This window comes from Catharus ustulatus, chromosome 6, assembly GCF_009819885.2.
Source record: "Catharus ustulatus isolate bCatUst1 chromosome 6, bCatUst1.pri.v2, whole genome shotgun sequence".
Classification (NCBI taxonomy): Eukaryota; Metazoa; Chordata; class Aves; order Passeriformes; family Turdidae; genus Catharus; species Catharus ustulatus.
Window position 1 is genome coordinate 1,044,697 of NC_046226.1, and position 14,823 is coordinate 1,059,519.

General features: G+C 53.7%; 1 protein-coding gene across 1 annotated transcript; it reads right to left on the reverse strand.

Annotated features, from left to right (window-relative positions):
- Positions 1 to 289: 289 nt before the first annotated feature.
- MIS18BP1 (MIS18 binding protein 1) lies at positions 290 to 12,084 on the reverse strand. The gene is made up of 16 exons (XM_033061668.2): positions 11,898 to 12,084; positions 10,517 to 10,630; positions 9,837 to 10,345; positions 8,996 to 9,072; positions 8,481 to 8,611; positions 7,507 to 7,597; positions 7,151 to 7,317; positions 6,391 to 6,554; positions 5,860 to 5,956; positions 4,202 to 5,210; positions 3,037 to 3,206; positions 2,600 to 2,739; positions 2,043 to 2,191; positions 1,508 to 1,592; positions 957 to 999; positions 290 to 803 (listed from the first exon to the last, which is right to left on the reverse strand). The coding sequence occupies exons 1-16, from the start codon at positions 12,013 to 12,015 to the stop codon at positions 709 to 711; spliced, it is 3,159 nt and encodes a 1,052-aa protein (XP_032917559.1). The 5' UTR covers positions 12,016 to 12,084; the 3' UTR covers positions 290 to 708.
- Between the last annotated feature and the right edge of the window lie 2,739 nt (positions 12,085 to 14,823).

A 14,823-nucleotide genomic window follows, 5' to 3' on the forward strand; every position in this document is an offset into this window, starting at 1 on the left:
GATGGGTGGGATGTTGGGAATTGGGAATTCCTGGCTGGGCTGGAATTGCCAGAGCAGCTGTGGCTGCCCCTGGATCCCTGGAATGTCCAAGGCCAGGCTGGACACTGGGGACAGTGGGAGTGTCCCTGTCATGGCAGGGGGGGCTCTGGGTGGGATTTAAGGTCCCTTCCCACCCAAACCATTCTGGGATTCCACACCAAGAGGATGAAGCCTTGCAGGAACCATTCCAAGCTGGACAGTCCTGGATTCTGCCACCCCACAACAACTCTGAGTTGACCAAGTCAGTGAGTAAAAAAACGTTCTCCTTGTTTATTTTACATAAGGGAAATGTAACAATTCAAGCTCTCCCTGGAGAAAATTAAAAAGCAATTTCAGTTCCTTCCAGACTGCACCTGCATTTATCACAGCCATGGCCCAGAAGATATTTTAACTAAAATGAATCAGAACTTGGCAATCACTGGTAGCTATGTACATTTTTCCTTCCCAGGAGAAAGGAGACACAGAGAGGAGGAGCCTGGATATGGAAGTGCCACTTTGTACACAGGGAAAAGCCAGGCATTGCTGGCAGGGGGAAGTGGTTAAACCACATAAAAGCACAGCAGAGCAGCTTTTCCAAACTGAATCATCATTCCAGCATTCCCTCCAGAGGAGCAGCAGAGCCCCCATGCTCTGAACAGCAAGTGCTGAACAACACATCCACAAAGTCCATCAGATGGAAAAGTAGAAATCCTCCTGCTCCTCACTGGATGAGTCTGGAGTCTCAGCGGTGAAGAGCTTCCCCACCAGCTGGGCCGGGGCCACTCCTGCAAGGAAAACAGGGAAATGTCCCACGGGGAAATGGGGCAGGAGGGTCAGAGAGCAAGGGGTGATGGACACAGCTCAGGGTGAGGGACAAGGAAGGGAAGGAGCTGGGGGTGAGGAGGGGGAGCTGGGGAGGGGGAGCTGGCAATACTCACTCCTGGTTCTGCAGGAAGCCGGCGTCCCCAGTGCCGCTGTGGCCTGAGGGGGAAGGAAGGAAGCAAAGGCTCAGCCAGGGCTGGCACCAGCTCAGGGTCTCCACATCCCAAAATTCCCTCAACTGCTTTCCCTAAACCACAGGCACAAGCTGCTCCTGGGATCCCAGGGTTCTGGGGAAAAGCCAAAGGAGCTGCAGAGCCTGGGAGAGTGGAGCAGTCAATACCCAAACTCAGGAGCTGGGACACAAGGGGACTTTGGTCACTCTTAGGAGCTGGACTGGATGATCCCTGTGGGGCCCTTTGGGTACCTCAGGATATTCTATGGCTCTGTGGTTATTGTTCCTTTCCCACTGTCCAGGAGAATTTAGGATGATGGAATTCCAAAGCAATGGAGTTATCCTGACAATGCACAGCTCCCTTCTCACAAAGGAGCTTGTCCCCACAGCAGCAGACAGCAAACCCAGGCAGAGTTCCCATTTTCCCTGCAGTGCACAGGGGGCTGTGATCCCAGGGTTCAGGCTCAGGTGGGAGGGGCAGTGTCCCAGCATTACCGATTTCTTCTTGACCTTGTCCCAGGTGCCTCTGCTGCCCCGCGTGTGCTTCTGCATGCGGAACACGTGCCGGTCGTAATCGTTCCTGGGGACAAGGGGAGGCTCAGCAGGGCTGCACTTCTGCCATGGAACCTTGGGATGCAGCCAGGGACCCCAGGGAAGGAGCAGGGCCAGGAGCTGCTGTGGGACAGCTGAGCACAGCTGCTCTCTGGGGGCACGAGGAGCTGGGCTGGGCTGCAAACCCAGGGCAGGGATCACACGAAGCCTCATCCCCCTCCCAGGGCCAGCCCAAGCCCAAAGCCCCTCTGGCTCCAGCTCCCAGCTGGTTCCAGTTCTTGGAGCAGAGCAGGACTGAAGGCTCTGCTGAGGCTGAAGGCCAAGGCAGGCCCATCCCCAGGGCTGGGAGCAGGAGCTCAGCCCCAGCAGGAGGGGCTGGAAGCCAGCTGCTGTCCCAGCTCCCAGAGCCTATTCTCAGAGACACAAAGGGACCTCGGGGCAAAGCCAAGGCTCACAGGGCTGCTGCAGCAGCTCCTACCTGTTGATGGGGGCCAGCATTCCCGGGGTGATGTGCTCACACTGCGGGGTTTTGGAGGAGGGAAGGAGCCCTGAGGAGGGCGTGGCTGGGAACTCCGACAGGGTGAAATCCTCGGTGTCCTCGTCCCAGCTCCCTCGCAGAGCTGGCAGCTGCAGAGTCACCTCAGAGCCGTCAGTCACCGAGCCTGGGGTGCCCCTCACTGCTTTCAGCACTCCCTCCCTTCCTCCCTGCCCTGGGTCTGACTGCCCCTGTCCCTGCTGAGGCACAGCCCCAGCCCTGGGCCCAGAGCTGGACACACCCCGAGTGCCCTTCCAGCACTTGGCTGAGGGGTTTTGGTGCTGTCACACCAGGAAAGTCATTTCTGGTTACCATCCCAAGCTCCAAGCTGCCCAGGACTGCTCAGAACGACAATTACTCAGGTGGTGCTGTCACCATTCAGCTCCTCCCACCCTGTCCAACCTCACTGCCACTACAGCAGGGAAGGAAAGGAGCCTCTTCCCACAGATGCCCAGGACTTTATTGGCACAGCCAGCAGGAGAGCAGTCCCCCAGCTTTACCTGGACCCTCCTGCTCTGGAAGGGTGTGGCAGTGAACACATCCTCGTGGTTGTCCTTGGGCAGCTGCTCCAGGAACTCCCTCATCTGCTGCTTCCGTTTGAGGGTGCCCACCTTGGCAGTGATCACTGCCTCCTTCTTATCTGCAGGATCCAAACAGAATGGTCTGAGACAGCAGCTATGGGGTTAAATTCACTGCCTGCAGTCAGTGCCACAGCCCAGTCCCTTCTCTGGTGAAATCTCACAGCTTCTTTGGGATCTCTTGGAGATCTCAGCCAATTTTTGCTCTCCAGAGCAGTTTCCCCAGCCCACCTTCAGGGGAGGGGCACTGCAGACCAGGGTCACACATCAGTTCACTGTGACTGTGACACAGCAGTGCTCACGTGTGCCTGGCAGGGAGCAAACCACCCCCACAACTCCCACAAACAAGATGCTGGTACCTTTCTGCTCAGATTTTCCTGCCGTGGCTTTCCTGGGCTGCTGCTTGGAGCCTTTCCCCTGCTGCTCCTCCAGGTACCTGCCCTGGCACTCCTGGGCCGAGCGGGACCCCACGGCCATGGCCACGTCCTGCCAGAAGCCGCTCCTGTGCTTGGGGAGCACGGCGATGGCCCTGCCACACACACAGGGACAGTGCCACTGAGGGACCTGGGCCACAGCCACAGCCTGCCTGCACAGCCCCTGCCTTTGGCCTCCTGCTGCACAGAGCAGCTGAGGCTGCCCCCGGATCCCCAGGCCAGGCTGGACACTGGGGCTGGAGCAGCCTGGGGCAGGGGGAATGTCCCTGCCCTGGCAGGGGTGGGATGGGTGGCACTGATCTATGATCCCGTGGTGTCTTCCCTTCAGAACAGGCAAATTTAGTCAGACACCCTCAGCAGATATGTCACAAGATAAATTTCCTTCTCACTTCACAGAATCTCTGGGTTGGAAGAGACCCCCCAGCCCACGGAGTCCAGCCCAGCCCAACCCCTCACTAACCCAGGGCACCCAGTGCCACATCCAGGCTTTTGTAAACACACCCAGGGCTGCTGACTCCAGCACCTCCCTGGGCAGACTTGATCACTCTTCCCATGAAAAACCTAATCTATTTTCCCAATATCCCACCTCATTGTCCCTTGGCACAGCTTGAGGCTGTGTGCTCTCATGGTGCAGGTCCCCTCAGACCTGAGCTCCTGCTCATCTACAAGAGCTAAAATCCAAACACAGCCATTTCACACCCCAAGTGTCCATTAAATACTGCCCAGGGGTTGAAGCCATTGCATGATGGATTAATTAAACACCCTGGCAGTTAACCTGCCTTTACCAACCTTGCTCACAGAAACCTGCCATGGTTAACCTGTTACTGCAGTCTGGGAGGGAACCTGCTCTCTCACCATGGTGTGCTGATGTTTCATTTGTGAGGAAAATTAATGGGCAATTGTAACTCCAATTATTATTAGGGAATAAAAATAGGGAAATAAAAATTAAACAAGGAGTATTTCTAATAAGGGATTAAAGCATAAAGGATAGCTGGGAAATGATGAATCTGAAAACCCCCAATCCAGACCACTCAAGCCCTCCTGATGCCTGAGGGAAACTTTTCCCTCTGAGCACAGAAGGAGCCCTTACCTGTGAAGCTTCTGCAGCTCCTTCTCAGACCAACCATCAGCTGCCCTTGGAAGAAGTTCCAGAGATTTGTGCTGCTTTGCCCTCTTGTGCTCTCTGGGCTTTGCTGCTGAGGCCCTGGCACTGCTGGAGGCTGCAGTGGCTCTTTTCAGCCGGGATGCTCTGGCACTGCTGGAGGCTGCAGTGGCTCTTTTCAGCCGGGATGCTCTGGCACTGCTGGAGGCTGCAGTGGCTCTTTTCAGCCGGGATGCTCTGGCACTGCTGGAGGCTGCAGTGGCTCTTTTTAGCCGGGATGCTCTGGCACTGCTGGCACTGCTGTGACATTCCTCGCTCCCGGAGTCAGAGGCGGTGTCAGAGCCCGTGTGGGACTGGAGGTGGGACTGGAGCCGGCCCCGGGCAGGGCTGGTGCTGCCCCCTGCCCTCCTGGCCCGGGCAGCCACAAGGGAAGCACTGGACTCAGAAGATGTTTTCTCTTTAGGAGGGGGCTCAGACTCATCACTGGACTCGGGCCCACTGAGCCTCACCAGCACATTCTGGGAGGGCTTTCCTGTCCTCTTGTCACAGGCCTTGTTTGCATCATCCCAGGAGCTTTTTGAGCCAGAGCAGGGTTTCTTGTTCCGAGACTCAGGTTTCAATATGGATTTCTTTTTCCTCCTGACCACCAGTGGGGTGTCCTCACTGGACTGCTCCTCCTCCTCCTGCTCTGAGGGCTCCCTGTCCTGCAGCGGGCGGCGCTGCTTGGCTGAGCGGAGGGAGCTCCTGTAGCCCTGCTCGTACATGCTGAGCTCTGCAGAGCCTGCTGCTCTCTGTGCTGCCCCCGGGGCTCTGCTGCCGTGCTTGTTCAACACCCTGCTGTTTGAGGAACTCCCCCTGGCAGGGAGCTGGGATTTTCTTTCTGTGGCCCTGATTCCAGGATCGTTTTCCTCCTCATCCGAAGGGAAGTGCCTGTCCTTCCTGCTCCTGGCAGGTCGGGGTTCTCCTCTGCCTGTGGCTCCTCTGTCCCTGCTTCTCCCTGGAATGAACAGAGCCAGAGCCCCTCAGGGGGTGCAGGGTGGGTCCTGCTGTGCCTGCAGCACAGGGATCTGCACCCCCTGCCAGAGCTTTACCTGCCGAACTACAAACTGAGAGCTGCTCTCAGGGGCTGGCCGAGACTCTCCTGCCTGAGCAGGCACATCCCCACAGCTCTGCTCGTGCTCCACAGAGCCTTTCTGCTTTAAGAGAGAAACTTCTGCTTTAGATTGCATGTTCTACTCAGGCTTCTATCACTGCCCAAATTCTACTAAAACCAAATTTTTATTAAAAGCTCAGTTAATAGATTTTTTTGACAAGGTTTTGTTTCTTTCATCCACATCAAAAAGCAAAGCTGGGCCCCAGGTCACTGGATTGCTCAACTCCAAAAAGTTCAAATCCCTTCATTTCAATTTCCAGAATGAAATCTCTATGTTCCCATTATGTAATTAACAAAGTGATTTACAAACAGGAGCTGTGAAACTCCACATGAATGCTGTTCTGATGATTCTTCAGAGAAAAAGCAGTTATCATTCAAATATTTAAATCATTTCTTTGCATTAACAGAGCCAACCCTACTTCTCTAGCACCTCCTCACAATCCCACTGATTCCATTTATAACATGAAAATAGAAAAAAATGTTTAGTTTTTACCTTTACTTTGGCTTTTTGGCATTTCCTTTGTTGTCTCCATGTCTTCCTTTGAAATTTTCCTCCTGGAACTTCTTCTGTGAGTTCCACTACTTAACATCTTCAAAATAAAACAATTGACTCTAAAGTTAATTTAATCTCCTTTTCTCCTGAGCCCCTTTCCCAGCTCCCTCAGCTGCTCCTGGGGATCCAGCCCCTTCCCAGCCCTGCTCACTTCCATGGAAATGCTCCAACCCCTGCAGTGAAGGGCCCAGAACTGACCCCAGGATCTGAGGTGAGACCTCACCCAATTCCTGTCTGGTATAATTACCTTTCAAAAAACCCCACTTTTTTCCCCCAGAAACAATTCCCCATTTTGCCAGATTTAGAGACCACAATTATCTGATAATATGGACACAAGACTATTTTTTGGTGTGGTTTCCAACATTTTGATTATATTTCCAACATTTCCCTCCTCCTCAGGTGCCTCTGAGAGCTGCACCCCCCTGTCCTAGGTCAATAATCCTAGTTCAGTCACACCTCAGGGGATCTTACCAGGCTCAGGTAATCTGTCCCCCCATTTTCTATGGTGACATTCAGGTTCTGATCCACAAACTCCCTCTGGCCACACCAGAAGTTCAGGGGGGGTTTGATGAGGCGCCCGCTGCGAGTGTAGACGCTGCTCGAGTTATTCCTGGAGCTGTCCCTTGGTGTGACAACTGCAGGGGGAAAAGTCCCAACAAAGAAGAGTTTTATCCCAAACACTGAATGCAAAATTTGGTTTTGCAGATTTCACAAGCAGAGGATCAATGTTGTGTTTTAGGGAAATGTAAAACATACCCAAAGTTGTTCTTTTCAAATAACAAGACTGAAGTAAGAATCCTCACAAATTATAAAATTTACTGTGGGGAACCTGTTACTTTTACTTTGTTTAGAAGGTTATAAATACTGTGAAAGTCATTTGAGGAGGGACAATGATAAAGCTGTCACATGGAACAGCTGCTCAGTGAGACAAGTGAGAGTGAAAAACAAATGGGAATGGTGAGAGGAAAGCATGAAAGTTTTTACAGTGCTAGCAAGGAAATCTGATTCCAGCAGAGGGGCTCTGGGAAAGGCCCATTGGGAAAAAGTCTGAATTAAACCCCAGAGCTGTGAGTGCCCATGGCAAGGCAGGGACTGCACTGAGCCAGAGCAGGGGGCTTTTCCAGCTTTGCAGCCATTTCCTGGGAACACAACCAACATAGTGAACCTTCCCCAAGCCACTGCAGCCACCCCCAGGTGTCTGTACCAAGGGAAAGGATTGGGAAATACTCACAGGTGTTCTCTGCATTCCCTGGTGACACCTCATAGGTGGAGTTCCTCAGTGCACGTTTCTTGGCATTGCCTGCTGAGCCTCTTGCAGTTTCCATCACATCATTTCCCCCCATGGAGTCACTCCCCTCATTTTCTTCCCCACCACTACTTTGTGGAATTCGTTCTTTCCTAATGGTTTTGAGTTTGAGACAAGAAATGATAACCACTGAGGAAGCTGTTCTTTAACAAACACTGAACATGTGAAGTCCTGGTGGGCACAGCATGCCCACAGCTAAAACATTTCACACTCCTCTGCTGTAACATCCCCAAATGAGCACTCAGAACACTGCAAGGATAGAGAATCTCCACAGCAATTACCTCCTCCTTTCCTGAAGGAACTCCTCCACGTAGTCCTTCCACATCCTGGAGAAGCCGTAGGTGAATCTCTTGGTGAAGCGGTAGGGGAAGCCTGGGGGGGCACAGGGAATGAACAGCAGCTCAGCAGGGCTGCCACCCCTCAGGGGGCTAAAGAACCCCCAGAGCCTCTTAAACACCACAGCAACTGAGCCAGACAACTCCATCCAGCACACTGCAGTCACTCTCAGGCCTAGGAAACCTCGGCAGCACTAGAGCCACTCTGCTCACCAGCCTTATGCTGCTCTTTTTCCTTCTCAGAATATTAAAATGTAAGTCCTTAGCAAAGGAAGTGATAAAAGGTACAAGTCAGAGAGCAGCCAGATCAGGTATTTATCAGCAGGGACCCCAGTGCTGCAGGTGAGGAGGAAACACTGAAAGCACAGACACATCTTTGGGCCTGAAAGAGCCAACAGTGAAGGTGTGTTGGCTAAAAAATGGTGCAACACACCTGGGGCACACCTGTGTCAGGGGAAACAATGCTGAGGGAAGGGCTGGGGCTGGAAGGGGGGCGTGGGGTCAGGCTGGATTTTGGGAAAGGTTCTTCCCTCCCCCAGAGAGGGGGATGAGCACTGGGACAGCTCCCCAGGGAATGGTGACATTCCCAGAGCTCCAGGAGAGTTTGGACACCAGGGATCCCAGGGTGGGATTGTTGGGGGGTCTGGACAGGGACAGGGCTGGGATGATCCCTGGGGGTCCCAGCTCAGGGCATTCCATGACTCCAAGTATTTATTCCACCTATGCCACAGAGTATCTGTGTCCTCAGAGCTGCCTGTGAGCACTGACAAGCTGCTCACTGCCAGAGGAGCTCACAGAGCAAGGAGAACAAATCCTGCATTTCCACCTGCATGGAAATCCCATTTCCTTGCACATCCCACGTGCTCCAAAGCAGCTGGAACAGGCTGTAACTTGTCAGGCAGTCAGGATCAGCAGCTCACCTTCCCTCCTCATGGCAGCTGAGTCTATCTTGCCCTGCAGCAGGTACACAGTGCCTGAGGAGGTTTTCACCTGGCTGTGAGTGAGGCGCTCTGTGATGGCACTGCTGTGCCACAGCATCTGCTTCATGTCCCTGTGAAAGACACAACAGCAACCACTGAATCACTTCCTGAGGGATTCCAGTCTGGGATGCTGACACTCCATGAAGGACTGTGCTGCTCCCTGCCATGCCAGGGCTGTGCCTGGGTTTAGTTTAGATTTGCCAATTTAATACACTCATGGATCCCTCCCAACCCAAACTGTCCACAGCTATGTGATATTTGATTTATTCCTCTGAAGCTTTCTGATTATCTCAGCAGGACTCTGAAATGATTTCATCAGTAGCTCCCTGGATGCTGGCTCTCCCCTCTGCCCACACAAAGGAATTGTCTCTTCCTTGATCAAGCACTTCAAGCTCTGCACCATTACCTGGTGTTTGGAGGTTTACTTTGCATTTAAATAATAAACTGGCTCTTACTTCCTTTTCCCTTCCACACAGATTGCTGTGTTTCCACTCAGCACTTTAATCCTCCAGCTGTTCAGGCAGATGCATTTCTGTTCCAGAGAAAAAAAAAATAAATAGTATTTATTAGAAGTATTTATTAGCCAGCACCCCTCAGTGATCAGATCCAATCACAAAAAGCATCTTCTAAGCTACAAATCTAGAATATCAGAGGATATCTGATCCTTGGCTCAATCCTGAAGGTAACTTGGATTAATTTGGGAAACACATCAGACACTCTTGGCCACGGTGAGGGAGAGGAGAACAAGTCCCTTGATTTCCCCAGGGACCAAGGGACAGCCAAGCCCTGGGCAGGAGTTTGTGCCAGGCTCCCAGGGAGCCCCAGGGATGCAGCACTGCTCTCCCAGGATTTATTCAGAAGGGAGCAGAGCTGCACACTGCTCTCCCAGGAAAAGGTTCTGCTCCAGCTGCACTGAACAGGAGCCTGGATGATCCCTAGGAAATGATGATCCCTAGGAAATGATGATCCCTAGGAAAGCCAAGCCTTTCCCCTCCCCATCAGCAGGGCACACTCCTGGATGGAAAATGTCTCTCCTCCCTGGATCTGAGCAGGCAGGGCCCATGATCACACCATGGCTTGTGCACACTAAATCAAAAGTGCTTCTTTGACACAAAAAGACCCAAACCCTGAACACCTGTCATCTTGGAATATGGCAAATAAGAAACCCTTTGCCTGGGTAAATTTACTGGTAAAATCTAGTGGAATAACAGTTTATTCTCTTGTGACAAGAAAAGGAGTAACCCTGAGCCATGAGCCCAGAGGGATTTCACTTTCCCTGGGGTTATTTTCTCCCACCTCTCTCGGTGCTTTGCCAGGTTGATCAGCAGGTTTATCCAGAGGGACCTTGGGGGCTCCTGGCAGTTTCCGAGTCGCGGCCATTCGGACTGGGGAGGCACACAGGATGTCACGGAGGCGCCGGGAGGGCTGCTCAGGATTGGTCTCTGCTGCCTTTTCCACGGCTGGAGCAGCTGCTTTTTTACTGGGCTGCCGCTCTCTCCTGTCTTCAGCAAGCTCTGCACGTTTTGCTTCTCCATTCCTCCGCCTTCCTCCTACCTGACCCCCATTTTCCCAAGGGGTGGAGTTCCCTTGCAGAGGAGTAGCTGTTATACTCAGACACATTTCTCCATTATCAGCATCCACTTCTATGGATTCCACCAGGAAAACATCCACATCATCCTTCTCAGAGTCCACATCCTCTGCAGCCTCACTGCCTGGCTGCTCAGCACCAGCAGGCTGCACTGAAGGATTCTCCACAGCTGTGGGAGGAGGAATATTCTGCTGGGCTTGGGTTGGAGGTGCTGCAGCTGTCCATTTAAAGGAAAACAAAAAAAGGAATAACAGAGAAATGAGGGATATTTATGCAAAGAAACAGGCTGCCCAGGGGTGGGGGTGTTCCCAGAGGGCTTTGCCAAGCTCAGCAGTGCCCTGGCTCTCTGACTGGAGGACGTCTGAGTTCTCCAGAGCACCCCCAGTACCTTTGTGCTGCTGCTGCTGCTGCATCTTCACCCGCAGGAAGAACTTCTGGGGGGTTTCCAGCACGGGAGGCTCTGCCTGGGGCTGCATCCCAGGAACCTGAGGGCAAACTGGCTCTGGAAAACAACCAGATAAAAAAACCTCAAAACCCTCTTCCAATTAGGGAAGAAAAACATTTTCATGGGGGGTGGAGGAGTGGGAGGGGCAATATGATTTTTTAGTATGTTTTTTATTAAAAAAAAACCAAAAGAACAAAATAAAACAGAGAATCCCAGAAAGGTTTGGGTGGGTAAGAACCATAAATCCCATCCCATCCCACCCCTGCCATGGCAGGGACCCCTCCCACTGTCCCAGCCCCAATGTCCAGCCTGGCCTGGGGCACCTCCAGGGATCCAGGGGCAGCCACAGCTGTGCCAGCCCTGCCCACCCTCATTGTAAAACGGGGTCACATCCAGCTGCAAACCTGCTGAGGGTGCCCTGCATCTCAGCCCAGCATGGATAGAAATATTAAAGAGAAAAGCCAGCAGGGAGAGCCCAGGAAAATGCCCCAGTGGGATGTCACACCCCAGGCAAGGCTCCATGAACCTTTCCCTTCCCTGCACAGACTGTATGGAGTAGGTACAGTAATTTGTTTTGATTTTTTTAGTTATAAACTGGTTTTGAAGGTGTTACACGGGTCAAGCCCACTCTTGAACACAACAGAGGGAACAGTTTAGAGCCAGACTGAGGCAGAGGAAACCCAAAGGGAGGGGATCCTCTGATACACAGCAGGGCAGAGACACATTTCAACACTGAGCAAACCTCACCACCCAATTTTTTTAATCCCAGCCACCTGGGGTGCAACCAGTGCTGGTGCCAGTGTTTTTCACACCCACCAAAGGTGCTCTGGCTGCTTTTTCCAGATCCTGAAAGAGCCATGAGTGGGACACAGAGGGAAAATGTTCACAGCTGAGGCACTCTCCTAGAGAAGCTGTGGAACAATGATTGCTTCCCAAGGGTGCCCAGGCTCTGGACTGATGGGTGTTGGTCAAGGAGCTTTGTCTTCCCCATGGGCCTTCAAAGAGGATTAAGGCAATCGGCAGCAGCATTGAGAGCTCTTTCCTATCAACAGGTGACTCTAGTGTGTTCCAAAATAATCAAAACCGTTTGGGAAAAGGAACTATTAATAATTCCTGTCACTTGGGATTGTGGACTGGTGCAAACAAAGAATTAAAATGTTTAGGAGAATGTGAAAATCAGGGATGTCACTTACTACAGCTAAATATGCCTGAAAGCTCCATGAACTAAACTCAGATTTACAGCTCTGTGCTTTTTATTGCAGGTAGGAATTCCGAGGGCAAACAAACCATCCTCACGGAGTCACGGAGGGCCCGTGGAACTCACCCCGTCCCTGCAGGGCGCTGTCCCCGGCCGGGGCTGTGCCTGCCCGGTGCCGCCCGCCCGCGGGGCTCAGGATCGCGTCTGTGGCCGCTCTGCGCTGCTGAGCCGCCCGTGCCTTCATCCGCTGGAACACCTTGGCCGGAGACTCCTGCTCAGGCGGCTCCGGAGCGCGGCGCTTCGGCGGCCGTGCGGGGCCGGGCCGGGAGTCGGGACCGGGCTGAGTATCGGGACCGGGCCGGGAGTCGGGACCAAGTTGGGGCCGGGTATCGAGACCGGGCCTGGTGTCAGGACCAGGACCAGGCCCAGGCCCGGGCCGAGTACCGGGGCCGAGCCGGGTGCCGGGGCCGAGCCGGGTGCCGGGGCCGGGCCGAGTATCGGGGCCGGGCCGAGTACCGGGACCGGGCCGAGTACCGGGACCGGGCCGAGTACCGGGACCAGGCCTGGGCCGAGTGTCAGTGCCAGCCCGGCGCCCCGGCCCCCTGAACTGCGAGCCCGATACGAGGCTCCCATAGTCGCTCAGGAGCTGTTTCAGCGGGGTGAGCACCCCCGCGGGGATGCTGCTGAGCGACAGGGAGCGGAGCGACCGCTCTTCCCAGGGGGGGCCGCGGCTGGGGGTCCCGACGATGTCGCAGATGGTGCCTTGGCGGTGGCAGGCGCGGCCCGGTCCCTTCATGGCCGCGGTTCGGCCCCGCCGCTCCGGCCACGCTCCCAGCCCGGCCCCGCCGCCCTCACGGCGCCGCGCGCGCAGATTCGAGCGCAGCCGCCGCGCCCGCTGATTGGCGGAGGAGGACGCAACGTCGGGGCGAGACCATCGCGCGCGGCTGCGAGGGGGGTGGAGAAATAGAGGCATTACCGGACGGTATTGAGGCGGGCGGCAGAAGGCCTGGGTTACGCCCGGGCTCCCCTCTGCTTGGCGCGGTGGTTGGGCCCGCCCGTGGGCGGGCTCCGCGGCCGTTGGCGCTGAGGCGGGAGGGGCTGAGGCGGAGCTCCGCAGGAATGGCCGAACCGAGCAGCAATAAAAGCATCCTGGGGCGTAGCCTCGCCTCGCTGCTGCCTTTCCGGCGTGCTGATGGGTTTCTGGTGGATTGGAGGGGAGGTGGTTGCCGGAGGGATAGCGCGGCTGCCCCAGCCCCAAGCGCGGCCGGGTGGGCTCGGAGGGCCCGCCCTGGTGAATAGCGAGAGGTGTGAGGGGCCGGGTACACCGAGAGTGTGGAGGGCTGTGCAGAGAGCCCTCAGTGCCCGCTATTCACTGATAAATAGCGGTTTTAATTAGAGCTCTGCAGGCCTGGCAGGCTCGGGTCTGTCCTGGCTGGAAGATTCTGTAGGAGGGGTTCGTAGCTCAGGTGGGAAACAGGGGAATACTTGGATAACACATGAGAAATACACACTAAATCGGAATCCCAGCTGTGCCCACAGCCCGGCTCTCCCTGCTAACAAGCAGCCGCAGTGGGATCAGGGATGTCTGATCCTAAGTTAGTCCCAGCAGCTGGGTTAGAAACTCAGCTCTGGGGAATAAATTACTTCAGTGTGTGCCTGTTAAAAACAAACATTGTGTTTTAAAAAAAATTGTTATTTTGGGGTCCTCTTTGCAGCTTGTTGCAGTGATGGAAAACTTTGGATTCATTACAGGAGGTGCCTGTGCTAATTAGCAGCCCAGTTAACAGAGCAGCCAGAGCTGTGCTTGCTGCTCCCAGACTTCGAAAGAACTGAGGAGGAAAGGCCAGGGCTGCAGGGTCAGACAGGTAATGGCAGGGCAGGGCCAGGAGCTGCTCAGAAATCACAAGGGATCTCTGCATTCCCCTCCTGGCCTTGGCTCCTGTGCTGCTGGAGCCCCTCAGGGGAGGAATGGGGCTGGAGAACATGGGGAAGCTACAGCAGGGATAACAAAAGCTGTGTTTGGTGTTAGGGCAGCTGAATGTCTGCCTGTGGTTTCTGGTGCACTGACTTCATACAGCATGGCTTCACTGTTTCACTTGTCCTTACAAAGCACAAAACCCCATCCAATCCATTATTTGCTCCTTATATTTAATGATATCTCAGTGCTCTCATGGTTTCTGAACTCCTTATCTGCTCAGCTTTTGCCTAAATCAGCAAAAGCAAAGAAAATTCGTTTTGCTCCAGTTACTCACAGAAGCCCCCGCTGTTTTTCCTTTTAGGAACAAAAGAATCCCCAGGAGGTCAGTGAGGGGAAATTCCTTCTCTCCAGGGGCAGATGTGGGTGTGAGATTTGTGGGTGTCATTTGGGTCGCTGTGGGGTTCATACAAGTGCTGTAAGAATTCCTGAGGTTTGTTACCATGGTGAGCAGCTCCCCTCTGGTTTGTGTGACCAGATGCCAGTGGAGCTTCCCAAATGGAATCCCAGCATGGTTTGGGTTAAAGGACCTTAAATCCCATCTCATCCCACCCTGCCATGGCAGGGACACCTCCCACTGTCCCCAGTGTCCAACCTGGCCTGGGACATTCCAGGGGCAGCCACAGCTGCTCTGGCAATTCCAGCCCAGCCAGGAATTCCCAATTCCCAACATCACATCTAAATTTTCCCTCTGGCAGAAATACATTTTTTTTTGTCATAAATAGCATTTATTGAATAATTTTTAAGCTTGTTTGTGTTTGTTCCATAAAGGAAGAGAAAAAGTCCATTCCTCAGAGAAGAAAGACTAATCCAGACTAAGCAGGAAGAGCTGTTGAGGATAAAAGAGTTAATTTGATTTTTGTTCACTGTGGGTGGTTCTGGGGCAGAGCAGGTGCACCTGGAGACAAGAAATGCAGATTTAGCTCAAGCCCTCTGAGTGACTTCTCAGCTTCATCAGCTGCTTGTGCTGTGGGTTTTAAGGAGAAAAGTGGATTTTATTGGGATTTATCCGTGTGGATCTCAGCTGTTACCAGAAAGAACCTAAAACTGAGAGTCCAATCAAAATCTTTATGGAAA

Excerpts from the sequence above, each read along its gene's own strand:
- MIS18BP1 (XM_033061668.2), bottom strand. The coding sequence starts at position 12,015 with ATGAAGGCACGGGCGGCTCAGCAGCGCAGAGCGGCCACAGACGCGATC. Across the intron at positions 5,957-6,390 it reads GGACAGATTACCTGAGCCTG|ATGTTAAGTAGTGGAACTCA; the intron begins GTAAGATCCCCT and ends TTTATTTTGAAG. Across the intron at positions 1,593-2,042 it reads ATGCTGGCCCCCATCAACAG|GAACGATTACGACCGGCACG; the intron begins GTAGGAGCTGCT and ends CCTTGTCCCCAG.